The 27,196-nt window shown below is 43.9% G+C and overlaps 1 protein-coding gene across 7 annotated transcripts; it reads right to left on the reverse strand.

Annotated features, from left to right (window-relative positions):
• Positions 1–27,175, reverse strand: prkcbp1l (protein kinase C binding protein 1, like). Of its 7 annotated transcripts, none has more exons than XM_017700939.2 (20): positions 27,030–27,175; positions 21,155–21,222; positions 20,684–20,844; positions 17,482–17,718; positions 16,104–16,217; positions 14,678–14,770; positions 14,473–14,560; positions 14,135–14,190; positions 13,945–14,022; positions 13,638–13,753; positions 11,327–11,805; positions 11,087–11,185; positions 10,134–10,283; positions 9,336–9,848; positions 7,865–8,323; positions 5,659–5,777; positions 3,205–3,285; positions 2,898–2,976; positions 2,555–2,794; positions 1–931 (listed from the first exon to the last, which is right to left on the reverse strand). In XM_017700939.2, the coding sequence occupies exons 1-20, from the start codon at positions 27,041–27,043 to the stop codon at positions 759–761; spliced, it is 3,417 nt and encodes a 1,138-aa protein (XP_017556428.1). In that variant the 5' UTR covers positions 27,044–27,175; the 3' UTR covers positions 1–758. The 7 variants fall into 7 exon arrangements, with proteins under 7 accessions (XP_017556428.1, XP_017556434.1, XP_017556432.1 ...); XM_017700945.2 differs by having other exon boundaries at positions 1–937; positions 17,497–17,640; positions 27,030–27,174; XM_017700943.2 differs by having other exon boundaries at positions 1–937; positions 17,482–17,640; positions 27,030–27,174.
• Positions 27,176–27,196: the final 21 nt, after the last annotated feature.

Consider the following 27,196-nt stretch of genomic DNA (forward strand, 5'->3'; position numbering starts at 1 on the left):
TTTTTCTTTCAGAGGAGAGCTGATTTTATTTTTTTTTCTTACAGATAGTTGTCTCCTTTTATTCTTTTGCTATTTACAATATGTAAACAAGGGATGCCAAAAGCTAAATTTTAAAATGAAAGGCGCTCAGTAGCTTGTTTTTTCCCAGTTTTAAGTCAAGCAAACCACTTTCTGCACGATCGATATCATTAAAGACAGCTACACAGAGTATTACAGAGTCCTCCTGGGAAATGTAGTGGAAATCCATGAGAATGAACAATCAATCAATCATTCTTTAACAGGTGGTTATTATTACTAAACTCACAGCATGTTCACAAGATTCAAAACCCCAAAGTATAAAGTAAGCTCCACCTTTCTGGAGGCACCTAAGTGCAGCGGTCACCTTTAAAAAACAAAACAAAACAAAAAAAATTGCACTATACAAAACTTAAGTGAGTAAAAAACAGCATTACTTCTGCATATTTTATATGAAAGTTTTGTACAAAACATTTTTTCGTAGATTAAAAAAAAAACATTAAATGACAGTTAATATACATGAAAGGAACTCGAACACCGTCTCATACCTTCGGGTGTAGTGAACCAGGCTGTAAAGGAGTTTAGGTTTCTGATGTCTTTGTGGTCAGAACGTTTAGAAGACGAGGAAAAAAAAAAACGCAGAACGCTCCACAGCCAAAATGACCCCAGGTTCCTCATGAATGTGTCCATAACCTTTTGAGGAACCCTATAGGAGAAATGCATTGGCGTCTGTAGTGCTCTGGTTAGGACACGGAGCCCCCAGTGCTCCCCCTTGGGTTCTCTGCCGTGGGTGGAGAGTTTTTGTGTGCGGGCGAGGCTTTGTTGGTCGAGGGAGAGGGCTGGGCTTTAGGCGATTGTCCTGAAGGCTTCACTGCTGAAACCGTAGAGGCCTCCTCCTCCGTTTCTTGCTGAGATGCTGTAGCTAGGCAACAGGAGACAGTTTTACAACAGGATCCTCACCACAGGCATGTATGATGATGTATAATGCAGACAGAGAAAACTCAAAAGACTGAAAACATAGCTACACTACAGGAAAAGACTCGGAAGCCAAAGGCTGGAGGTCAGGGAACCGGCCCTTTGACCGGAAGGTCGCTGGTTCGATCCCCTGACCCGACAGTACGTGACTGAAGTGCCCTTGAGCAAGACACCTAACCCCCAACTGCTCCCCGGGTGCCGTGGATAGGGCTGCCCACCGCTCCGGGCAAGCGTGCTCACTGCCCCCTAGTGTGTGTGTTCACTAGTGTGTATGTGGTGTCTCACTGCATGGATGGGTTACAATGGAGAGTTGAAATTTCCCCGATGTGGGACTAATAAGTCATTTAATTGTATAAAAATATTAATATGCAATAATTTAACATAGCAGAAGATCATCTGACTAAATGTCCACACTGATGGCGATAATTAACTGAGTGTGTGTTTTGTTCCTGGCAATTCTGCAGCGTTTTAGCACAGCTCTAATCATCCACCTGATAGGCCCATTCAGGCCCGTCATAACGTGATGTCTGATAGGTGTATATTATCATTAGTGTTTTTATTCAAATACAGGTCAAGGTACACTATATTGCCAAAAGTATTCAGTCACTCATCCAAATCATTGAATTCAGGTGTTCCGGTCACTTCCATGGCCACAGGTGTGTAAAGCCGAGCCCCTCGGCCTGCAGACTGCTTCTACAGACATTAGTGAAAGAATGGGTCGCTCTCAGGAGCTCAGTGAGTTCCAGCGTGGTGCCGTGATCGGACGCCACCTGTGCAGCAAGTCCAGTCGTGAAATGTCCTCACTACTAAATATTCCACAGTCCACTGTCAGTGGGATTATAACAAAGTGGAAGAGACTGGGAACGACAGCAACTCAGCCACAAAGTGGTCGGCCACGTAAAATGACAGAGCGGTAAGCGGATGCTGAGGGGCATAGTGCGCAGAGGTCACCAACTTTCTGCAGAGTCAATCACTACAGACCTCCAAACTTCATGTGGCCTTCAGATCAGCTCAAGAACAGCGCAGAGCTTCATGGAATGGGTTTCCATGGCCGAGCAGCTGCATCCAAGCCTTACATCACCAAGCGCAGTGCAAAGCGTGGAATGCAGTGGAGTAAAGCGCCACCACTGGACTCTAGAGCAGTGGAGATGGGTTCTCTGGAGTAAACACACTACTAACCCTTGTGGAAAGCCTTCCCAGAAGAGCTGAAGCTGTTATAGCTGCAAAGGGTGGGCCGACATCATATTAAACCCTATGGATTAAGAATGGGATGTCACTCAAGTTCATGTGTGTGAAGCCAGACGAGCGAATACTTTTGGCAGTATAGTGTAGGTTTATAAATCACGGCTTTCTCTTTTTATTTGTATTTTTTGGGACAGTAGGTGGTTTTATACTTAAGAGTGCATTACTGCAAACCAACACACAACAGAGTTTTGACAAATTTGTTGTCAAAAAGACTCATTTGTAAAATATTTTTGAAAAAAGCCGTTCGCTTCCATCATTTTGACCTTTTGTGTAATATAAGTAAACCTGTGCTGACAGTGAAGGTGTTTGTGATGCATACCTGATTGCGTGCAGGATTTCATGTGCTCGGGCCAGTGCGCCTGCTGGCAGGGGTAGTCACAGTAGCTAGTGTTCCAGCAGCAGTAGAAAATCGCCTCTTTCTTACAGTTGGCACACCACTGCTTCTTCTTGGTCTCATCCACAGCCTGTTGCTTCTCCATCTCCATCTGCTTTTTCACTTCAGACACCAGCCTCTCCTTCTCCTGCTCTAGACTCTGCCTCATCTCCGCCATGGTCAACTCTACAGATAAATAAAACCACAAAAATCCCTGCACAGTGAATTCAGGCTCAGAGAAAAGCTAAACATGTTCTGCCTGACACACACACACAAAATGAAACCTCACCTAAATTATGCTTCATCTCTGAAAGCTCTTGCTGATGCAGCCACTGGAGCTTCTCGATCTCTATCCTCAGCCTTCGGATCTGCGTCAAAGCGGCATAACAGTCATTGCAGGAGACAAGAAAGTGTCGTGCAACTCTACAGAACAGTGATCAGTATTAATAAATGAAATAAATAAAGGGTTTATTTTCAGTCGAATGCAAATGTTGTGTATTTAGCACCATCTGTTCCATTTAAATCTCAAAGACTTCAATATCATGTTACCTCTGTTTATGTTAAAACCTGCAGAATATGCAAAAAACAAGCCAAACCTCAGCAATGGTGTTTCCCGTTGTGCTTTTGGAGAGGTCGTTGTATATCTCCGTCATTGTTCCTTTAATTGCGTCCATCATCTACAAACAAAAAAGAAAGAAAACCAAACAAACAAAGCATGGGTTTCAATTTACAGCCCCTTTTCCTAAAGCTATTCAACTGAAAATAGTACAAAGACCACATATCAAAGGTTGAGACAGAGAATTATTATTATTATTATTTTTTAAATATATGCCCACGTTGAAATTGATGCCAGCAAAATGTTGCAAAAAAGTTGCGACAGGGTAAATTTGATCACTGTGTTTCAGCACCACTTCTTCTAACAGCACTCTGTAAGCGTCTGGGAACTGAGGAGACGCTGCTGTAGGTTAGAAAGTGCAACGTTTTCTCAATGTTTCTCATTAATATTGGATTTCAGCTGTTCAACAGTTCGGGGTCGCCTTTATGATATTTTTTCATTTCATAGTGCGCCAAACGTTTTCAAGGTCTGGTGACAGGCCTGTTTAGCACTCAGACGCTTTTATTATGGAGCCATGATGCAATACGTGCAGAAGCTTTTGCTTATATACATATATACACTCACTGGCCACTTTATTAGGTACCCCTTGCTAGTAAAAGGCTGGACCCCCTTTTGCCTTCAGAACTGCCTTAATTCTTCATGTCATACTTTCAACAAGGTGTTGGAAACGTTCCTCAGAGATTCTAGTTGGTTATTTGAGTTCCTGCTGCCTTTCTATCATCTGGAACCAGTCTGCCCATTCTCCTCTGACCTCTCACACCAACAAGGCATTTTCGTCTACACAACTGACCGCTCACTAGATGTTTCCTCTTTTTCGGACCGTTCTCTGTAAACCCTAGAGATGGTTGTGCGTTTCACTTCACGTCAGTCCATCTTAAATGAGCTCGGGCCCAGAGAAGGTGGCAGCGTTTCCGGATCCTGTCTATATGTGGTTTCTTCTTTGCATGGTAGAGTTTTAACTTTAACTTAAGCGAAGAACTGCGTTCAAACATGGTGGTTTTTGGGAGCTGAACGCATGCTGCGATTTCCACAGTAGAACCGTGTCTGTTTTAATGCAGTGCTGCCCGAAGGCCCAAAGATTTAATGACATTATGTTCCATAGATGATATTCCTTAAGTTCTTTGCGATTTTACATATAAAACATTATTCGTGAATTTGCCCACAGTGTTTCACAGAGTTGTGAACCCCTCCCCATCTTTATTTCTGAAAGACTCCGCCTCTTCAGGACGCTTTTTTAAATTTATTTATTTATTTATTTTTTAATACGTGATCATCTTACTGACCTGTTGCTAATTACATTTACATTTACGGCATTTGGCTGACGCTCTTATCCAGAGCGACTTACAGTTTAATCATTTTACACAGGTAGGCCAAGGTGGTGTTAGGAGTCTTGCCCAAGGACCCTTACTGGTATAGTGTAGGGTGTTTGCCCAGGTGGGGATTGAACCCCAGTCTACAGTGTAGAAGGCAGAGGTGTTACCCACTACACTATCCTAATTAAGCTGTGTGATGTTCCACCAGGTATTTTGTTAGCATTACACAACTTAAGCAGTCTTTTGTCGCCCCCATCCCAACTTTTTGAAACATGTTGCTAGTAGCAAATTCAAAATTGGTGTATATTAAAAAAAAAAAAAAAAAAAAGTTATGTTAAATTTGTTAATTTTTATGTTACATTTTTTTTTATGTTGTCTTTGTACTGTGATTTGCACATTACTGCATTCTGATTTTATTGACATTTTGTCCATCATTCCAACTTTAAAAAAAAAACGGGGTAATAGTGAAGTTCCACTTAATGTACTGAACTCAATGGTGTAGAATAAGCATTTGAATTTACGTCAAATTATTTTCAATGGTATAGGCATGAGTTGAGCTTTAACATGGAAGCACAGGAAATGTGAAAATGTGAATGTAAATCAGTAACAACTGCAACTAAAATGTGACAAACCACTGAACTTGGTATTGGATAACAAACTGAGCACGAAAAACCTATTTCAAGTATCAAAAAATCGAATTTTAACAACGTATTAAAAACTGTATTCCCAATACGCCCAATGGTCTCTTCCAAGTGTCTCTCATTTGCCATATTTCATGGTAACCACAGTCAGTCATTAAACCTAACCATCGGTATTCATGCCATCACAGGAAAGCAGGGAGAGAGCAGTGCTTATACTATATACTATGGACACACCCATTTTTTTTCCAAGTCACTTAAACCCCAAAAGTCCCATCACCTAGAATTTATTTTGCAGCACAGCATGAACTGAATGAGTTCTGCTGGAGAACTCTCATTTATTTACATCAAACCAGTCCGTGTAGTATAGAATTATAGCTCTGTAGAATCAGGACATAAACCAAATCCTGACTTCAGAATGAAAAATCATACCAAACCTGAAAACGTGTATCGTTACATCCCTACTATAAACCACTGACTTACTTTGGATGTGTACTTGGCGATGTCAGCGGCTACTTCAGCGGAGGCAGGAGGGGCGAGGAAGTCTCCAGCCAGTACAGAGTTAGAGGAGGAGCCAGACGAGGTGTCTTTCTGCTGAACAGCTGGTAAAAACAAACAAACAAACAAACAAACAAACAAAAAAAATCACATTATATTCAACTGACAATACAAGAGAACAGCTAGGAATCTCTGACCTTTAAATGTAGTTCAACAACAAAAAATTAATTTATTTATTTTCTATAATTTTCCACCCCGGTGTAGTCACTCAGTTGAAACACGCTTGGTGTATGAAGCTGCAAGACTGATATAACTAACAAATAACGGAAATAGCATTGTGCAAACTGCCTGTCTAATCGACATAGCCTTGCCTAAAAGTGCATGTCACTTATTTATGTGGTTTCTGTCACTGTATTTCATAATTAATGCAACTATGTCACCCAGCTAAAAAGTAGCAACCATCTTAAAGCCTCACTTCTGTGGATGTTTATAGATTAATTTATGTCATGTAGTGTTAGAAACCACAAAACGAGTGTATTTCAGAATACTTAAAAAAAAAAAACGTTTTTAATAATACATGTAAACGTATAATAATTTAGTCATGCAGTTTGCACAATGCGAACTGGAGGAGGGAATATTTCATATTTTTTGTTAGCGGGGATGGGGCAACTAATCAACATAACGGACATCACCGATTACGGAAAAACATCGTTCTGCGTAAGTGTGTTGGTGTGACACTATGAACGTAGCTGCGCCTGGTCGATGCATGAATTCCCCTGGTGAACAAGCAGTAGATAAAAACCTTAAGTTTGGGAGAATTTTGGACCGGAACCAAATTGGAAACGGCTCATCATAGCAGTACAACTCCTGTGCACGAACAACTAAAGTGAAAGCTGGAGAGAAACTGGAGTGTTTCGTCAAGATGGGCCACCACACACCGGATGCGACGCACCGTGCAGTGTTAATGCAGGCAAGGGGGAGCCGATTAAACATCAAGTTCATTTTTTACACTCTATTCGTTTACATTCAGTGAAATAAAGTGTTTAACGTCACTTATTATGCCTGGCTAAGGTAGTAATGTTAACTGAGGTAACTTACCATTAGTATTTGTCCATTTACCTACAAGACCAAGTGCCTTTCTCTGTAAATTTCAAGCCACATGTGATTTTTTTTTTTATTGTGACTTTTTGTGGTCGTAATCTGGCTTTAATCTAATTAGTACTTAAGAAATGGAGGGATTGATCGGCTATTATCGGTATCGACCAATTAAAATCTACAATCTTATTTCCAGTTAAGAAAACGTAAAGAAAGAAACACCCTAAGTTGCCAAAATATCCTAAATAATTGCTTAAATTTAAGATAAACTCCAGAGCATCTTAACTTTTGTTTTAATCGTCTGTTTCTATTGTTTTATGCAGTGATGGCAGCCCAGTTCACTATAACCAACATGATGCTCCATTTATCTACACTGAAAACTGAGCTTTGACTGAGTCTCTAACAGCATTTAAAAGCCCAGACGCTGCACCGTCCCTCTTAATACCTTCATGAGTTGTTGTTGACAAAAACTCATCAGATACAATATTTCAGTGATGGTGGTGAATAATGAGGAGACGGAGCTGAACGTGTGTCTATTTATTAGGAGGAATAACGTTAGCGCGCTCGGCTAAAGCGTTTGGGAAATGGAGACTGAAACTGTGGGGTGGCGACTCTGATAAACAGAACAAAGCGCTGCCACAGTATTCTTTACTCTTAGTTTACCACGCTTTAGTTTTATTTAACCTTCTTCACCTCAGTACCGGTAGCTAATGTTAGCTGTCTGACTAACTAACATCATTACGTGTTTATGTTTCAGCTGCTAGGCAATGTGTTACGTTTCAGTTCCTAGGTAACAGACAAGACAGCTGATTGTCGACTTCAATCAATTAAGTTAAGACTTCCTAACTTGAGATAAGAAAAGATGCTGTAAGATAAGATTCTTAAATTAAGATCAGATTTGCTTCTGTAATACAAACATGTGAAAAATCCTATCTTGACCGGTCAGATCAGCCCCCTCCCCCTTTTCCATTCTGTGATGCAGACGCTACGACTCAGTAAGGTCTATAACAGTTGGAATCAAACTTATTCACACAGCAGATGTTTGAGGATGGTGTAGGTTGACAGGGTTACAGACACTTCAGCATTTCTTCATTACCTTTCATAGACTGCCTGGTCTGGTAGCGGGTGCTGGTGCTGCTCGAAGCCGCTGGGCTCTGAGGCTGGGGCTGTGAAGCTGGCTGTGAGGCCGGCTGCCCTCCTTGCTGATTCTGCTGCCTCTGGACCTTCTGCATATGCCACTTCTGAGAGGATGTCTGGAACTTATTCCCAGCCTGGTTCCACACCACCGCTGGCTGGCCAGGCTGGGCCGCCTCCTTAGGCAGCAGAGGGCGCTGTTTCTTCACCACAGAGGAGGTGGAGTTTGCTGTAGAGGGGACTGCTGGTACTCCTGGGTTCGGAGCTGTGGACGCAGTGCTGGTGGAGCTGGACAGCTGGGTGGAGTTGTTTGAAGGCTTGGAAGCTGGCTGAGTTGAGTCTTTCACACTGGGGGTAGAAGATGAGGAGTTGGGGGCTGTGGATGGAGAGCCTGATGCGCTGGCTGTTGACTGAGCTTTTCCTGGAGTGGACACAACATGATGAGGAAGAAAACAGCAGGAAATTACTATGTGAGCCAAGTTACACTGTACCAACTATAACAACTGTCCAAATAATCCAAATATAATACAATATCACTGTACTAGATCATATTTGTTTGCATTAATAAAGAACGTTTGCTTCCTAAGTAACCTGTCCGGAATGTATCCTGCCTTCCGACCCAGTGACCTGGGATAAGCTCCAGGCCACCCCCCCATGGAGACCCAGAAGGATAAGCGGTTTAGAAAATGTGTGAGTGCTTCCTGAAGAACTGATACTCTATGATAAAAGCATGACTTACAAACCTGAACTGTTTTGTTTTCTACCCTTAAAGACACACAAACAGGAATAGAAGTATTCCAAATGTTAACCACATCTGCAAGACTTTCAAAAACTTAAAACATACAGTTTATATAGATTTTAAATTGTTCTTTCAAGCAGCCATCAAATTACATACACTAGTTAACTGACAGTTCAATGATAAGAAAGCATGTAAGATATTTTCTTATGAACGACTAGTGTTCAAGAGCAGTAACTCTTTAAAATCTAAGCCTACTCTAAGTCCAGACAGTATGTAGTACAGATGGGCACCTATGTGGAGTGCAATCTATGGGGTCAGCCCTGGCCATTTTCAGCAAATTGAGAAGACTGTGGAGTGCTCCATTCTTTTTCTGCTCTTCATCTTCCTTGCTTGACTTTGCTTGTGGATTCAAGGTAGAGGTATATTTATTTACCTATGTTTTGATGGTGATATGTACCAATATGACAACTATAACCAACAGGAAAAAAAGCAAAACAAATAAAAATCTGTCACTTCTCATATAAAACTGTTTGTTTTCAACGTTACTTTTCCCGCGACGATGACCCATGGCATCACAACAATATCCTCAGGGCTGCTGTTTTTGCAGGGAAAATGGAAAGATCTAAACAGCTTTAGGTGTCCCAAATCTTTAAAAGGTACGTGTAAAAGGTCAAAAGACAGACGATCTGCCCACCTTCAGCTTTGACGGCTGCCTGGTCTTTGGTCGTAGAGCTGGGAGCGGACGGCGTCTCTCTCTTTGGTCTCTTTCTCTCTCGTCCTCCTTGCTCCTCTCCAAGGTCGATCACTAGTTCTCTCTCTGAGTCCGAGTCTGCATCCTGATTTTTCGTGGTCTTGCCTTCCTGCCCAGCTGAAGGCTTCTCTTTCTGGGGCAGCTCTTGCTGTGCAGTCCGTGGCTTTTCCTGGGGTTCCTTCTCCAGAACACCGGCAGGTTTCTTTTTGGCGGGCGGCTCAGACGCCGCCTTTTCCAGCGTTGCTGGAAGAGGTGCCTTGCTGTCCTGAGGCTGCGAAGACTGAGGTCGAAGTCTCTTTTTGGACTCTTTCTGGATGCCATTGTCCTGATTGCCATCCTTTGGTTCATGATCCTCTTCACTTGCATATTCACTGTCGCTGGAGTCAGACTTGTCCGAATCGTCCGAGTCACTGTGATCCACACCCTGGTACACATCGTCTGAGATTTCGTGAATTCCTACACAGTTTGAGTCAAAAAAAGTTAAAAGACAGCTGTATCACAAATATATGACTCATGGCACCGATTATGAGGCATCAGCAAATCGCCAATACTAAAACGTTCATATTTATAAAGGGCTTGACTTACAGAATGAACATTCCTTGAACGTAAGGAGGAAAGCATGTCTTATTTTGATGATTTATACCGCCATGCCAGTCTTTACAGAATTTTTAGTTCCTTTAAATTGTTAATAATTAGTGACCATTTTCAAATCAGTGAGATCCCAGTATGTATGTGTCTTACCTAGTTGGGCCTTGCAGCTCTCTATGGTCTTGTCCAGACTCCTGGTGGGTTTCTTAGGGGAGGTGAGGAGAACAGAAGGCCCCTGCTGCTGTTGTTGCTGCTGTACAGTCTCACTCAGCTCCTTTAGGTCCATCTCTGCTTTAATGCGGTCTGAGAGGAGAGTCCAGACATAAGACATGACCCCAAAAAGAAAAGAAAAAAAAAAAAGAGTAAAAATTCTGGTTTAAGATCCAACAGCTAAGTGTTTTGTGATGGTCTGTTGGTTTTGTGTAGCTCCTATTCTATTTAGTTTAGCTCTTTTTACAGCAGGCATACACAGTTGAGTCACATTATTATGACTTCATACTTTCGATGGTGCGCAAGCTGGTGGTGGCAGCATTATGGTCTGGGGAACGTTTTCGTGACATTCTCAGGGCCCATAAATCCAAGTGGAAAGGCATTGTCAACCCTTTTGGGTATGAATCCATCCTTGCAGATCACGTACACCCATACATCTCAATTGTCTTCCCTGGGGCGGATGAGATCTTCCAGCAAGACAATGTGACGTCACACGGCATGAAATGTCCAACAGTGGTTTGAAGAGCATGACCAAGACTTCAGAATACTACCCTGGCCCCCAATTCCCCAGACTTGAGCCCAATTAAGCATCTGTGGGATCACCTACATCTGGTTGCTCTATGGATCCTCCCCCACACTCCCTCCAGCAGCTGTGGGATACACTCTAGACAGCAAGGTTCAAGATACCTGCGACAACCCACCAGGACCTTATTGAGTCACTCCCAGCCCGTCCAGCTACTGGCCTCGCTGCACACAGCAGTTACTCTGGATATTAGCTGGTGATCACAACAATGTGACTCAACTGTATAGATGCGCTTTACTAAACTCTAGCTCCAGATCCCAGAGGGTGACCGTGGTAAAGAAAAGTTGGCATTGGAGGACACGACAGGACTCACCCAGATTGAGGTTGAGAATGCTGCCTGTGGCCTGAGTCCTCTCCTGTTTGAGAGACGTTGGCTTGGGGCTTCCTGTGGTCTTCTGAGATACAGGTGATGCTGCGGCCAAGATTAAATTTAAACATCCATTGGTGCAACAAACAATCAGTTTCCCTTGCAACATATATCATCCAATTAAGCTAAACAGCACTAACGAAAGGTTACCGTACATAATACATTATAACAACACTGTGGCTGTACCTGTGCAATCCATTGAGTCTTCTCCTGCACTGCAGTGACTGGAGGGCACCTTTGTTCCTCGTTCTGACGTGTCCTGCTCAAGGTCTGACCCTGTGTGGACGGAGGAGTTAGTGCTCATCGGAGATCGGGGCATGTCCGTCATGGAGATCCTACGCCCTGCCCCTGTTGGCATCATGCTCTTGCCTAAGAGCATTTTGGGCGACGGAGTCATGTCGAAGTTGAACTTGATTTTGTCCTGCTTCTCCCCCATGACCGTGCCTTTCTTGGGGTTTCCTGGGTCCAGCAGCATCTGGAACTGGTTGTTGGGCGTGTATGGTGTTCTGAACGGGGCATAGTTGAAGATGCTGTGCTTTTTGCGCACGTTTTCTACATAAACCTCCATCTCTTGCATGGCACTGTTGAAGATGCTCTTAGTCTTCTTCACAGAGAAGGGAATCTCTTTCGACATGAGGTAGCAGTTGTTAATGGGCACCCAGGCTCTTTGGGGGGTGGGGGCAGGGGTGGGACAACAACACAAAGAGTGACATCGAAGTCAATAGTTACAATCAGTGTGAAATGGAAATAAGAGCACATTTTGTTTGTTAGGGATATCTGGATGGGAAATAATGTGTGGCATTTGAAAATGAACATCGAGTCAGACTTGGACGCTAGCTTGCAATTGTGGAGGACTACACAGAAATAAAGGTACTAAACTGTCAACGGGTCTCTTGTGTCTGGGGTGGAACCCTCAAGGCTCCATCTCAGTACCTCTAGTCAGGGAACATAACAACCATAATCCACTGAAATGATCTGTTCTAAGCTGTGCTGACTCACACACCCCGCCTCGCCTCGCCTCGCCTCCAGGCTTTTACTCTACTCTTTTGTTTTAAAACATTCGGTTATGAAAAGGAATAAATACCAACTTTTCACCTGGAGAACCTGATTTAAGCTCCACAATCAGACCTTAAACCCACTGTAGAACCTTTGAGGGGACATTTACATTGTTTGTACCTAGATGAGTGAAAAATGCACCTGAACAGAACCTTCATTTCTAACAGTGTACTAGCCTCCTGTAACACCTTTGGCAGCCTACACTGAAGCAGGGGGTGAAATCCTGGTAGTGCAGGATGCACAGGAGTGGGAATATGAAAGTTTTGTACCAGGAGTACATATTTATTTGAGCCTGTATGTGCAGCCGGGAACAAAGGTCATTACTGGTGTTTCTTGGCTTGATGTTGGGTGGGGATGGTGAGGGAAATATCCTATAATCTCACTGGTTAATATTACACCAGGTACAGAAACACATTTAGAGGCAGGAAAAAAAAGTCATTGCACTTCGATTATACAAAGATTACAGAGAAAAAGCACTGCTGTCTTTTGTGATGTGGTACAACAGGCACTGTCTGTGTTTACATGCAAAGATTTTTGCACATCCGATTGAACACATTCCGATTACAGGTTCAGAGTGAGGTGTTTATTCTCACTCTATTCAACAATCTGATGGAAATCTCTGTTTACATGCTCACTACAAGTAATCCGATGCAAAATGACACGCATGTGTGGAGAACCACTTTGAGTAAATGTTGCCATGACAACCAGCATCACGTGAGGTCCAGTCAGAGTGAGATGAGCAGCAGTGAGCAGTGATTGTGTTTTTAACTGCTTTAAAATGACGTCAGACTCAGGAAAACGTCCTTCACACGTCCTCATTAAAGAAGGCCGGGAGGAAGACGTCGTGCTCTGAGACACATAAGCTGGACGTCCGTCCTACCGCCGTCTTTTAAAGATCAGAGCATGAACTTCGTCTCCTCTGCAGACCAGTTTCTGCTCCGCCGTGTTGAACGGTATAAACTCTCACTGTGACGCGACGCACAAGCAGAACGGACTGAAACTTTCCGATAGGGAATGTAATCGGATTCAGGCGTTTACATGGATATTATTCTTCTATTTAACATTATTTACAGGATTACCCACCTCAATCAATTGGATAGAAACTGTATTCCAAATGGCCTCAAATGGACTAGACTATTCCGAACGAGGGGTCTTATACGCCGATTGTGCCGTTAGTCGGATTATTAACAAATCATCCGGCTGCATGTAAACATGTCTAGTGCTTACTATGGTCAAGGACATGAAATAACAGGTCCATATTTTTTCTGGTTGGCTTTAAGTTCCAATCTCTACCTTCTTGCTAGATCCGAGCTTGGTTTTCAAAGACACTGCAGCATGCAACATTAAAGTCAGGGTTATTTTTAAACACTTAGGAAATCATATTCTGAAAAACAGTTTAGTTGCTTTTTTCCCCCCCAATTTATAACAATAGTGGGCTCACCTGTCATGCTGGCCAAAAAAGCGAGCATCCACTTGGCCATCCTTATCCCTCAAAGCTTTAGCAGGCCAGAAAGGAAAACCTTTCAGTTTAGCCCACACTAATGGATGGGGCTGAGACTGGGTATAACAAAACATGAACAAAAACAAAGCATTTAGTTCCCACTGGCTATTCTTTGATGTGTGTCTCATATTACATTTATGACATAGCCCAAAAAAAACCTTTCGATGACATGGCTCTGTACCTTGCTTTCAGTACTGGCAGATGTTTCACAGATTCACAAAAGACATAAAAAGGGTGATCTACTTACACAAGGTTCACAAAACCAGTTGTCCCTCTTTTGGCAAGCTGACAAGTAGCACTCTGGACAAACTTCAATTTCATTCATCTGGCAACGAAAACCAGACAAGACCTCTTATACACCGCAAGTACAGTATTGTTCCCTGTAAAATTTACTTCCAAAAATGTTTTATCATCCAATCCCTAAGCACGGCACTCACTTCATGCTCACAGATCTTGACAATAACCTTTGCTGTTGCAGTCAGTTTATGATTCCCTGAAAAAGAACCGATCATAAAGTTAACACTGAATAGTCTAATACGAAACCAATCATTTATGGCCTTTGGCAGACGTTCTTATATGGAGTGACTTACAAATGTTAACCATTTTACACAAGTAGGTGAAGGCAGTGTTTGGAGTCTTGCCCAAGGACTCTTATTGATATAGTGTAGGGCGCTTGCCCAGGCGGGGACCGAACCCCAGTCTACAGCGTAGAAAGCAGCGGTGTTAGCCACTACACCTCACCAGCCAAACAGGGAAAGTCGACATCTGAACTAACCTCCATTGTAAATAATACAGTTGTGTAGGATCCATTTCACGTCTGCTAGAAAAGCCTCAGTGCAGCCGTACATCTTCTTTTTGATATTCTGTGGATAGAACACTGTTCGGTTAGCCGCTCCTATTCAGGAACGAGTTCTACTCGTACTACACACGATTTTTTGGCTGCTGAGTAAGTACAGTTCCCATGACAGAGGCTGAGTTACCTTCTCTAAGGTGCACAGGTCCATGGGGTGAAAGATGTACTCTGCGTAGTCCGGATGTTGCTCCAGAGAGACCGGCTTCTGAAACGGCTCTGTCTGCATGCCAAAAGAAATCGGAAAGCATTTTAAGGCCACGTTCACATTACAAGCCTCATTTCTCAAATCTGATTTTTTGCTCAAATCCGATCTCTCTGACTCAATGATTCTCACTCGTTTAGGTAAGTGATTCAAATCGGTCATTAAATGTGATGAACCGGCCTGAAATGACCCTCCTGAGCCCATTCCCTCCATAACCCAGTGTGATGCTAATCAATGCAGGTGTCTGTTAGAAGACATAACTCAGGGCTCTTTAATTAAAATCCAATAAGGTCCAGTTAGAGATCATTTCCTCAATCGAAGGTCCAGAACATCATAATGTCTGACCTGCATCGTGACTCAGAGCCGTATACTGTTTACTGAAGTAGCCGAGTAGGAATATCAGCATCTTATACAGTCGACAGCTGAACATCAGATCAAATAAAGTCCAGTTCGGTCAGATTTCAACAACATTTACTGAACATCAGATCAAATAAAGTCCAGTTCGGTCAGATTTCAACAACATTTACTGAACATCAGATCAAATAAAGTCCAGTTCGGTCAGATTTCACCAACATTTACTGAACATCAGATCAAATAAAATCCAGTTCGGTCAGATTTCAACAACATTTACTGCACATCAGATCAAATAAAGTCCAGTTCAGTCAGATTTCAACAACATTTACTGAACATCAGATCAAATAAAGTCCAGTTCGGTCAGATTTCACCAACATTTACTGAACATCAGATCAAATAAAGTCCAGTTCGGTCAGATTTCAACAACATTTACTGTAAGTTTCCTCTTTTTAGATCACGTCATGTGGAATAACTTCCCTCTGACTCACTTTCTTCTCTGACTGCTGTTTCTCTCCTCGTCCCTCCCCTGTGTGGAGTCACTCACTCGAGTCTCTGGGCTAATCGTAATGCACAGATCTGATTGGCTGAGTAGCGTCACGTGTGATATTCTCAACGCATGCGATTGGTCTGCAAGTCTCCCGGGCTGCTAAACCGGTTCCATAAAGGCTAGAAAAGCTACACTGATTAAAACTGGACCACCCTGTCGAAATGAAAGAATTCTCCATAGTTTATCGGTTATAGATCCAGGTCCGCATCTGAATCCTGACTCGGACCGCCTAGTAGTGACCTCTAACATAAAAGAATCAGCAGTAAGTGCTCTTCTCAAAGCAAACTGTCTTAGAGGAGAGTGCAATTTTCTGCATGTCGAAAAATTAGGCTTCAGCACCAAGAAGCACATTGTAGCCTTCAAGCAGTAAAATGTGTGATTTGTGAACGGTCATGTCTTTATAATAAAGCAGTCATAAAATATACATCACGTCTGAATGTAAAGACTTACTCCTGGCTGTTTCATTTTCTGTAGGGCAAACTTCAACAGGTAGGACAGCTGTTCCAGATTCAGCATAGTCATGGCTTTGCTTTGAGTCTCAATGCATTCTGCAACTGTTATTTTCTGGAACGGAAAGAGTTGAAATGTTAAGGTTTTAATAGTAGATGCAGGCAAAGTTGTAGACACACAAACTAGGTAAGACATACGGTGATAATCATACACACTCTTAATGACATGAAACTCAACAGCTACACCTAAAAAGAAAAACTCCACTTATGGAAAACATACACGGATCAGGCGTGACATCATGACCACCTCCTCGTTTCTACGCTCACTGTCCACTTTATCAGCTCCACTTACTGTATAGCTGCACTCTGTAGTTCTACAGTTACAGACTGTAGTCCATCTGTTTCTCTGATACTCTGTTACCCTGTTCTTCAGTGGTCAGGACCCCCATGGACCCTCACAGAGCAGGTACTATCTGGGTGGTGGGTCATTCTCAGCACTGCAGTAACACTGACATGGTGGTGGTGGTGGTGTGTTAGTGTGTGTTGCGCTGGTGCGAGGCGATCAGATACAGCAGTGCTGCTGGAGTTTTTAAACACTGTGTCCACTCACTGTCCACTCTATTAGACACTCCTACCTTGTCGGCCCACCTTGTAGATGTAAAGTCAGAGACGACAGCTCATCTGCTGCTGCACAGTTTGTGTTCGTCATCTATAGTCCATCATCAGTGGTCACAAGACGCTGCCCACAGGACGCTGCCCACAGGACACTGTTGGCTGGATATTTTTGGTTGGTGGACTATTCTCAGTCCAGCAGCAACACTGACCCGCACAACACACACTAACACATCACCACCGCATCAGTGTCACTGCAGTGCTGAGAATGATCCACCACCCAAATAGTACCTGCTCTGTGAGGGTCCATGGGGGTCCTGACCACTGAAGACCAGGGTAACAGAGTATCAGAGAAACAGATGGACTACAGTCTGTAACTGTAGAACTACAGAGTGCAGCTATACAGTAAGTGGAGCTGATAAAGTGGACAGTGAGCGTAGAAACGAGGATGTGCTCATGACGTTATGCCTGATCGGTGTAAATATGATAAGAGTAGTGATGCATGATTGTGTATCTGTAAGGTTTCTATGTAAACTGTGCAACATCTCCACTATAACTAGTTGAAAACCATATTTGCTTCTAGGGCAACGATCCAATGAGGAACCACAAAGGTTTGCCATAGTACGGCTGGTAAGAGCACTGGAACACAGCTGGTCTTTGGCATGCCTGGAGATTCACTCTCAGCAAAGGTGTTGTAGTGAGCAAACATCATGACGTTTGTAGCTTCAACACAAATGCACTACCACTCCTAACCCCTACGCTCTCACTTTTCCACTGGGTACCTCGCACTCAGGACAGAACCAGTCGCCTTCGGGCTCGGCGGCCAGTTTGAGGCACTTGGCGTGGTAGACGCGCGGGCAGAGCTCACAGCAGAGCACCTGGCCCTCGCGGTGGCACACCCAGCAGTAGAAGTCGTTCCTCCCATCCTGTGGCACAACATCAACAGGGTCTGTGGTGAGTGCTGGCTGCTTGACATAGTAAAATGGACCATGTCTTAGCTCACACTGAAACGCAGGCAAGAGAGACAGGGGCAGGGGTCAAAACACACGGCACAACACTGCAGGGGAGAGAAGTAGCAAGGCTCTGCAAAAGTCAAAGCACAGACACAGGCAGTCACTACAGGTGGTGGACCAAAAGCAGCAGGAGGTAACCCTCATGCTGGAAAGATGGACTGCAGGATTTTGCTCAAGCCCTTCAGAAAACACTGATGAGGAAAGCGTTCATTACGCCTGATTCCCAAATGTGCCTCTCCAGGAAGAGGGTTGGCTGCGTCTTTATAAAGCCACAGATATCAAACACAGATGCAGATTTACAAGCACAAACAGGGCCAAAAACTATCGCTGACCTGAGAACAGGAAAACTCTGCAACCTACTAAGGATGCACTGATATGGGAATGACGGTCAGATGCCGATTTTGGATATTTTTCATGCATGTATCCTGCCAATGTTAATACAGATACATGTATAAAGTGTAGAAATTGCAGCTGGAGTAGCATAAAAGTGGAATTCAACATTTATTTCTACCTGGTTACATTTCGCTGCTGCCGGAAGAAAACCCCGTATCTCCGGAACGGTAGCTTTACAGGAGAAGGAAAAAACCTACTTCACTTTTAATGTAAGTCAATGGAACCAGACATTTTTCCAAGTAGTTTTGGGTCGTTTCTTTAGGTCCGTCCATCATGAAATTTACACAGAATGTAAAGAACAACAGGCGTTTTCAAATGATGTCAAAAACTGAAAAATGGAAATACAAGGTTTTCTTCCGACAGCAGCGATGTGCCACAAAAACAATAAAATGCTGATGTTTTAGTGTGATAACCCAGTACCACCAGAACGTTCTGCTCTTGCAGAGTCCAATAAACGTGTCATCGAATATCGCTTTAAAATATCGGTTGAATGTAAATATTTCAGATTCCGATATTTGTTTTTAAAGCAAATATCTGCAGATACCGGCGATTCCGATATCACTGCGCATCCACACAAACTAGAATTAAGTCCTTGAAGAGGTGCAACATCATATTTTGCTACATACACAGCAAGTTTTATGCACCTAAAAGAAATGAAATGGAAAAGCTATTTATCTGGGAACGATCATTTGCCCTGAAAAAACCACCAATATTAGAAATAACACAAATATCAACACAAGCAGCGATTTTATTTACATCACAGTGTTCATTTAACCATTTCTAAACCTCTCCTCATAGCAGCCCTGTGTTATCTGTAGTTATATGTGATTACAAATATTACATATCGCTGCTGTCGGAAGAAAACCTCATATCTCCAAAACAGTAACTTTACAGGAGAAGGAAAAATCCTACTGCACTTTCAATGTAAGTCAATGGAACCAGAACTTTTCCCGTGTCATTTTGGGTCATTTCTTTTAGGCCATTCATCATAAAATTTACAAACAATGTAAAGAGCCACAGATACTTTCTGATTATGTCAAAAACTGAAAAATGCCAAAAATGGAGATACAAGGTTTTTTTCCGTCAGCGATAATATGTTGTTTTTACTTGCAAAAACACAGTTTTTAACGAATAAAGTGCCTCACACTTGGCTCAAACTGCAGTTCTGTGTTTGGTTACCAAAAGCACACCAACACAGCACATATACTGCAGTACATGGCATTCATTCAAGCCCAGCAGCGGTAATACAGTCATCTCCTGAAAGGGCAGCAGATAACACACGGCTGAATTCCAATCCAATCAACAAAATCAACAGCAGGACTTTGAATCCAACCACGATATTCCAAACAGGTTTCATGAGAGGTTTAAAAGTAATTAAAATCGCACAGGTGATGATTTTCTGGGTGGAAGACATGCTGCTCACGATGCATGAACGAATTCAGGCGAGTTACCTTATTGACACTGCACCAAAACTCATTTAAGCAGTAGAACACGAGAGGCAGTGCGTTATCATGGAATAACATCCCGGCTGTGATCTGGTGGCCGTAGATCATCACAGCCGTGATGTTACTGGTGATAACTCCCTCCTCGAGTGCTCTACTGCTTTAATACAGCAGTTAAATAAATACAGTAAGAAATGAATAAACTGGCCGTGAACGCGGCGTTTAATATGTTTTAATGTTCAGCTCCTTCCTCCTAATTAGAGCTCCTTAACGAGCAGCTCGTTGCTACGTCAGAGTAACGAGCTCCGCCCACTCGCTGCTCAGCCGGCAGTTCGTTCTCCAGCTCCTTACAATAAATTCCCAAACTGTCGTCACCACTGAGCAGCTTTTCAGTCGGCAGCTGTGACAGAAGAACAGCTGAACAACCTGGAATCATCCAGAAATGAACCCAACACCATTCGCCAGACGTGTCTGATCTTCAGAGTCGGACCAAATCAGACTGAGCCGTAAAACTGACCCAATATCAGGTTCAGCTCAGTTTGGTCAGTTTGTCCAGATCAGTATTAATGTTGTTTTGTTCCAGCCAGTCTGTAAAGCTTCTTACAGCCGTTTAGTTTGGCGAATGGTGTTGGGTTCATTTCTGGCTGATTCCAGGTTGTTCAGCTGTTCTTCTGTCACAGCTGCCGACTGAAAAGCTGCTCAGTGGTGACGACAGTTTGGGAATTTAGTGTCGTCTCGTCTTCAGAGTTGGACCAAATCGGCTGTCGGTCAGATGTGATCTTAACAGCGTCCGTTTTCTGTTTGTGGCGAAGTAAGAAGTAAAAACGTTCCAATGGCCTGAGCGTCTCCTACAGCTGTCAGAGTCGTTGCTTAGCAACGGCATCTCAGAGGCGTGATACGGTGTTCGTGAAAAAACGCTTCTCAACTGTTGTATAAATTATACAACATTCTTATAAATTGTATAAGAAGTTGTTAAGAGTTTGTGTCGGTGAGAAACCTTTGATGTTATAATAACAGAACGCCTATCGACCAATCAGCTTGCGTGTTAGGAACTAGCCGTTGTATAACATTCATTGATCACACGGAGGTGGACACTGAAAAGAAGTGAAAGTGGCCTCTACCTGATCTTTATTGTTGTTGGTGACTAATCCAGGTTTCTTCTTCTTCTTGGCGGCGGTGGGAGACGTGTCGGAAGGTGAATGCCCATTAGAAGAGTGAGGCGGACTGGGTGCCTTCCGCTTCTGAGCGGAGAGCGCCGCTTCAGCTGACCCTAGATCAGGAACTGAGCAGAATGAATGGAACCTTATTATGCTGCATTAAAACCGACAACCTACGCACACAGAGGAAACAACACCTGGGCCTGACTGAATGACCTTTGCAGATTCTGACTCATAATTCAATGGAAGAGACCTTGATTGACTCCACTCAGGTTACATCTATTTAAGGAAGGTTCCGCTGCTGTACACTCCAAAACAGCTCTGCCATGCAAAACTACAACCCATTTCTCCTCTGCAGTCAACAGGAAATGGGGAAAATGAGGAAAATGACATGCCATTAGGCTAAAAGCCGGTCAGAATTGGGCAAATCCTTACCTTTAGGTGCTGATACCTCCATCCCTTCAACCGCATCAGATTCAGTCTTAATCTCGTCCTCAGCCAAACTAAGTAAGGCAAGACAGTGTGGGGAGAGAGAGAGAGAGAGAGAGAGAGAGAGAGAGAGAGAGAGAGAGAGAGAGAGAGAGAGAGAGAGAGAGAGAGAGAGAGAGAGAGAGAGAGAGAGAGAGAGAGACACACACACACACACACCAAAAAAGTGAGAAATACAGTGGGAGTCTCATAAGGTTTGCTCCTGAGATAGAAACCCGAGGTGATGCAATCAAATCAAGTTTATGTTGTTCACGGCACCTACTCACCATTCCATCTCACAATTAGTGAGAAAATAGTGCTCAAAATGCCGTCAGAAAGCCTGACGTGCCATGACGGGCATCACGTGTCAGGGCCTTCTTGTTCTTTAAAGTATCATTTACAGATATAGTGCTGATGTTCTAGACAGCAACAAAATAAGAGCGTCTCCCTGGTGTCTAGTCCTCGTCTCAACTGGGCCTGGCAATTTCATGAGGATTACCCTTTTGAGCAAGGCCAGTCACGAGAGATGAAACGTCTCCTAGCCAACTGGGTGAGCAGTGCAGACTGCTCATCAACAGGTTAGTCCCATTAGACTAACCACCACTAAGAGGGTTCAGCTATTACTTAATAGAGGCTCTAAACTCAGACAGGATAAGAGCCAAAAACCTTCAGCCAATGGCAGTCGCTTTCGGAACGACTGGGATCATCAAGCACTACTTTTTCAGTTCAGTTCAGTTCAGAGTACTTAAGAAGTCTTTATACGTCGTATTTAGAATTTAGGACCATTTTTACCAGCTGTGTTTGCAGAGTGAGAAATTAGACCTTCACATTTAACCCGTCCGTGCAGTGAAACAACCACATACATGCACACTAGTGAACACACACACTAGGGGGCAGTGAGCACACTTGCCCGGAGCGGTGGGCAGCCCTATCCACAGCGCCCGGGGAGCAACTGGGGGTTAGGCGTCTTGCTCAAGGGCACTTCAGTCATGGACCGTCAACTGAGGGGATCGAACCGGTGACCTTCCGGTCACAGGGCTGGTTCCCCAACCTCCAGCCCACGCTGCCCCCTTATACATATACATACATACATACATACATACATACATACATACACACACACACACACAGAGCACTGTTGCCTGAATCTCCATTTTTATCGTTTTTCAGTTTTTGACATAATTTGAAAATACTTCTTATTCTTTTCATTGCACGGAAATCTGATGATGAACGGACTACAAGAAATGACGGAAAATGGCTTAGAAAAAATTCTGGTTCCATTGACCTACACTAAAAGTAAAGTAGGTTTTTTCCTTATCCTGTAAAGTTACTATTTTGGAGATACGAGGTTTTCTTCTGACAGCGGCTATTTGTATGTATATATGTACGAGTCTGTGTGTGTGTGTACAAATATATATACACACACATACAAAAAACCCACAATGAAAACCTTCAGTCTTCAGTTTAACCGTCCATACACAGAAGCACAAAGGTTCCTTGGCGTGGTGAGGAAGAGGAACCTTGCTCTTTTATGTAAACATTTGCGTAAATAAGATGCAACAAGAACCTTTCTGACATTCATAAGACCCTTCACATAATGTAAAGGTTCTGTACCAAATTACCGGTTTTTCCTAGAACCGTATGTCCAAGCCAGAGAACCTTTTCTGGGGGGGGTTGCAGTCTGCACAAAGCGTGATCACTCCCCTAGAACTCATGCCCTGCTCTTTCACTGAAAAGCCGAGTGAAAAAGAGGGGTGTTGGTGTTGTAGCAGATGGGGGGTCAATCCCTGCTCGTCTCGTCAGACCACAATAGGAACACGACTTGCAGCTAAGGCCTCATTCAGCCACCGGCAAGAAGGTCCAGTAGGGTCAGTTTAAAAATACCAGCTTAACAACTGAAGGAGGGGACGGACAGAGGACAATGAAATAAATGGTTCCTCAGCATGATGAAGGTAGCAGGAGAAGTATGAGTGGACTGAACCAGGCCTATCAGGCCTAAGGCTCCTTCCCACACCTCCACTGCATATCCCTCTCCTCTTCTTCCCATCAGTTTAACTGATACGCAGCGTTTCCCTCCTTTATTTGCGCTGAACATCTGAAAAGGTATAAGGACAACGGCAGACAAAGCCAGGCTGAATCTTGAGAACTCATCCTGCTGACTCAAGAATGAGATGGTGTGTCTTTTAGCACTGAAACGAAGTTAGACGTGACCAACACATTCACGGGGATTTACCATGAATCGCCGTCCATGCAGTGGGGAAGAAGGTCACCGAGGTTGACGAGGCAAATCAGGCTAAAAAGGTGTAGAAGGTCATAGTGGTGGAGAAAAGAAAAGGCCACAACACATTATCCATGCCAAGAAGAAGAACTCACCTGATATCAGGTAGGCCTCAACTGTCCAGCTCTGGTGCCAAGCGCTCTACCAAGCACACGGCTATCAATAAGGCGCAGTTAGGTTGGTGTAGCGAGGGACTGCCACAAAATGTGTTCTCGAAATGCCTGGGCGTGAAAAATTCATATCTCGGCAGCCCCTGGGGGCCTTTCCCTTCTGGTCTACAGGGACAGTGGCAGCAGCGCCATCAGGATTTCACATGTGGGCCTCGGCTCCTGAATGCAAACACAACCCCGTTCATCAGGATTGCTCTCCCTGCGTGAGGAAGGTGTGGTGTGGTCAACGAATCCAAGCTGTCAGGTGTTTTTTGTTTGGTAGAGGAGGATCTAGACGAGGATGTCTGTCAATCAAAAACGAAACAAACAATCCTGGAACTGATCCACAGGCTGCTAAAGGACGTGGTACCACAACTGAGCTCCGCCAAATGGAACACACACAAAAAAGAGGCAACCAAAAAAAAAAGGGAAAGATCTTCTAGAACGTTCTAAGGAACCGGTCGACTGCTCTCACTGCCAACAAAGGCCATCCAATCTGAGGGCCCTTTGCAGGGAAGAAATGGAGAGAAAGGCGGCTGTGAATGTGGAGATAACTGGACAGAGAGTGAGTGAGCCGAGGTCTCTTTTCTCTCTCTCTCTCTCTCTGTCTCTCTCTCCGTGTCTCTCTCTCTCACTCTCTCCTCACAGGAAATGAGAATGGCTGCTGCTTCCCCTCCCCCACCGCTCTGCCGAACATCCCCACCCCCCTCCCTCTAGGCCTGATCCGGCACGTCCACGCCACAGGAGCTTTACAGTAAACAGGCAGAGCGAGCGAGAAGCAGTCAACATAGGCCTTTCTCAAGAGCAACACCAAACATATGCGAGTACGACGCGGCGAGGAGCAAACCTTTCGGCGCCTGCATGAACCAGAACCTCAAAAGAGCCTCTTAAGAGCTCTCACAATGAAGGTTCTACAGTCCAACGTTCACAGCAGCCCAACGCCTGAACAGAAACAGACGAGATCTTGGTAAATATGTACCAAATAAATCAATACAACAAGCTTCTGACACATTTTTCTGATACAAACTGAACATACAGGCTCTGTAACCTCACATGCACTGGGTTAAAGACAAAAGCACTGTGGTTTCCTCATGAAAGGCATGGCCTGCAACAGCTGGCGTCCCAGGCAGTGCTCTTCAGACCTCACTTCATGTGTATATGCAACAGTTCATATTCAAATTTTTTGGCAAGTTTGTATGAAGCAAAAAATAGCCTGCATTAGCACCCCCGCCCTCCTTCCACCTCCAGGTTATCACTGTATTCTTTATAACCCCAAATGCATATCATACCTTTTCTTAATGAACAAAGCTGATGACCTGTACCATCTGAATCAAAGACGTTTGTGAAATGTCCCAGAACAGGCCCTTCTTTCTCGCTGGGCAGGCTGTGACCCTCGCTCCGATTGGCCGAGACACACGCATAACACCATCTGATTGGCTGGCTGATTAGTGTCACACTACTCCCTGTTTATCACCCACTGTTTCACATTAATACCACAGCAAAAATGCAGCGAATCTATGTGGAAGCATCGTTTTAAGCTTCATAGCTTTATTCAGATTTCTCTGGTATCAGTGTCGTAACTAAAAAAAGAACAAAGGGGGTACTTTGAACAAGAACGTGGGGGTTTTGTGGTTTGAATTCCTTTGTCTTCATCTGCCTGACTGCTCTGTTATCATTCGAGATCAGCGCAAGTCTCCTGACTGCTTTCTCCTCCAAGGAACCTGGAATATCTGGTCAAGAATGACCTAAAAACGACTGACTGCTTCTGTATAAGCAACATGAAGCATCCTGATCATGCGCAAATAAAGAATATCGTAACAGAGATGGGTTAGTGGTGTAATAGTAGAGTGTTTGTAACTGGGGAACACAAAGCCTCATACACACCGTGAACCAACATGCAGCAGTTGGACGAGAAAAGCAATGTTACCATATGGCCACATCGCTGCTGTCAGAAGAAGACCTCATATCTCCATTTTTGTTTTTCGGTTTTTGGCACAGTTGAAAAATACCTGTTGTCCTTTACCTTCTGTGTAAATTTCATGAATAATGGACCAATGGAAGCAGCTTAAAATGACTTGGAAAGACGTCTGGTTCCATTGACTTGCATTAAAAGCAAAGCAGGTTTTTCCCTTCTCCTGTAAAGCTACCATTTTGGAGATACGAGGTTTTCTTCCGACAACAGCCATAAGTCACTGAAACTGAAAACAGAGAGGATGTGGTTTCATTGTATGCTCTACCTTTAAAAGCCAAAAAATAAAATCAATCCAAAACTACAGCTGATCTCGTCGCAGTCGATAGAAAACGGCCTGATCCCCAACACAGCTACCCTCCAATAAAACAGTGTGTGGTAGTGGCGCCTCCAGATTCCTGGCACAGAGAGTTATGACATGACAGGTCACACAAATGCACCCGATTCTTTCTGATAAGCCACTTCCTCATCAAACAAAAAGAAAGCTGGACGATTTTGTAACTGTTGCTTCGAATGTTAGCCTGTAAGAAGACAGCAAACCTGAAAAAGCATGCGCCAAAAACAACGTTAAGCCTGGTGTAAAGGGGCACGGTGTTCTAGTATATCTCCAAAAATGGAAACTATACAGGAGAAGGAAAAAGCCCACTTTGCTTTTAATGCAAGTCAATGGAACCAGACGTCTTTCCAAGTCATTCCGGGTCACTTCTTTTAGACCATTCATCATGAAATTTACACACAATGTTGTCAAATCAAATGACAGAAACTGAAAAACGTCAAAAACGGAGATATATGGTTTTCTACCAACAACAGCAATGCAGTGTATATATGTGGATCCCATGTACGTGTATACACAGACACAGATAGGATCCGCATTGAGCCGCCTTGTTTCTGCACTGCCATGGGCACCAATTCCTGCTTCTGCCACCATTTTCTCTGCCACGCTCAGTGACACACAATGGATCAGGCAGTCGGCTCACAAAGGAGGGACGCCGTCCAGGAACCCCCTCCCCCCCATCCCCCAGCTTACTATCCTCTTCATTCCCTGCATGCATGAAGGGTAGGAGAGAAGGTGGGGGGGGGGGCAAGAGGGCAAAAACAGGGCCTTGCTCCCACTCCAGCCCAGGTTCCTGGAAGAAGGCAACATTTGGTCAAGAGGTCTGTTTCATCAGTGAGCAGTGGCTAGTGAGTAGTTTGCTTTGCAATCATGTGACGTGCCCAGGCCAAAGCTCAGGAGTGAGAAACAGAGGAGAGGAAAGCCTGCTTTCTCCTCCTCCTCCTCCTCCTCCTCCTCCTCCCTCCTCCCCCTGCTTTTCAGTGTGGAGAGACAGAGAGAGGCCTTCTGTTAGGCCTTTGCTGTAAGACTCCAAAGAAGGAAAACTGCAAGATGAACGGTGGACATAATTATGTGAAAGAACAAGAAAGATGGTAATAAAACAGAAGGCTTACCTCTGCGGATGCATGGCTGAAAAAGTGTAATGTCACTACTTAGGAAAACATGGAGGACAGTCTCAGCCCTTAGACAAGGCAGGGCCGGCCTCTCCACGCTCTCTGCGCTCTGGGCCTTGTGCGTGTGGGATCAGAGACGCGCCGCGATTGGCTGCTCTCCCACCGGC

This window comes from Pygocentrus nattereri, chromosome 9 (assembly GCF_015220715.1).
Source record: "Pygocentrus nattereri isolate fPygNat1 chromosome 9, fPygNat1.pri, whole genome shotgun sequence".
NCBI lineage: Eukaryota > Metazoa > Chordata > Actinopteri > Characiformes > Serrasalmidae > Pygocentrus > Pygocentrus nattereri.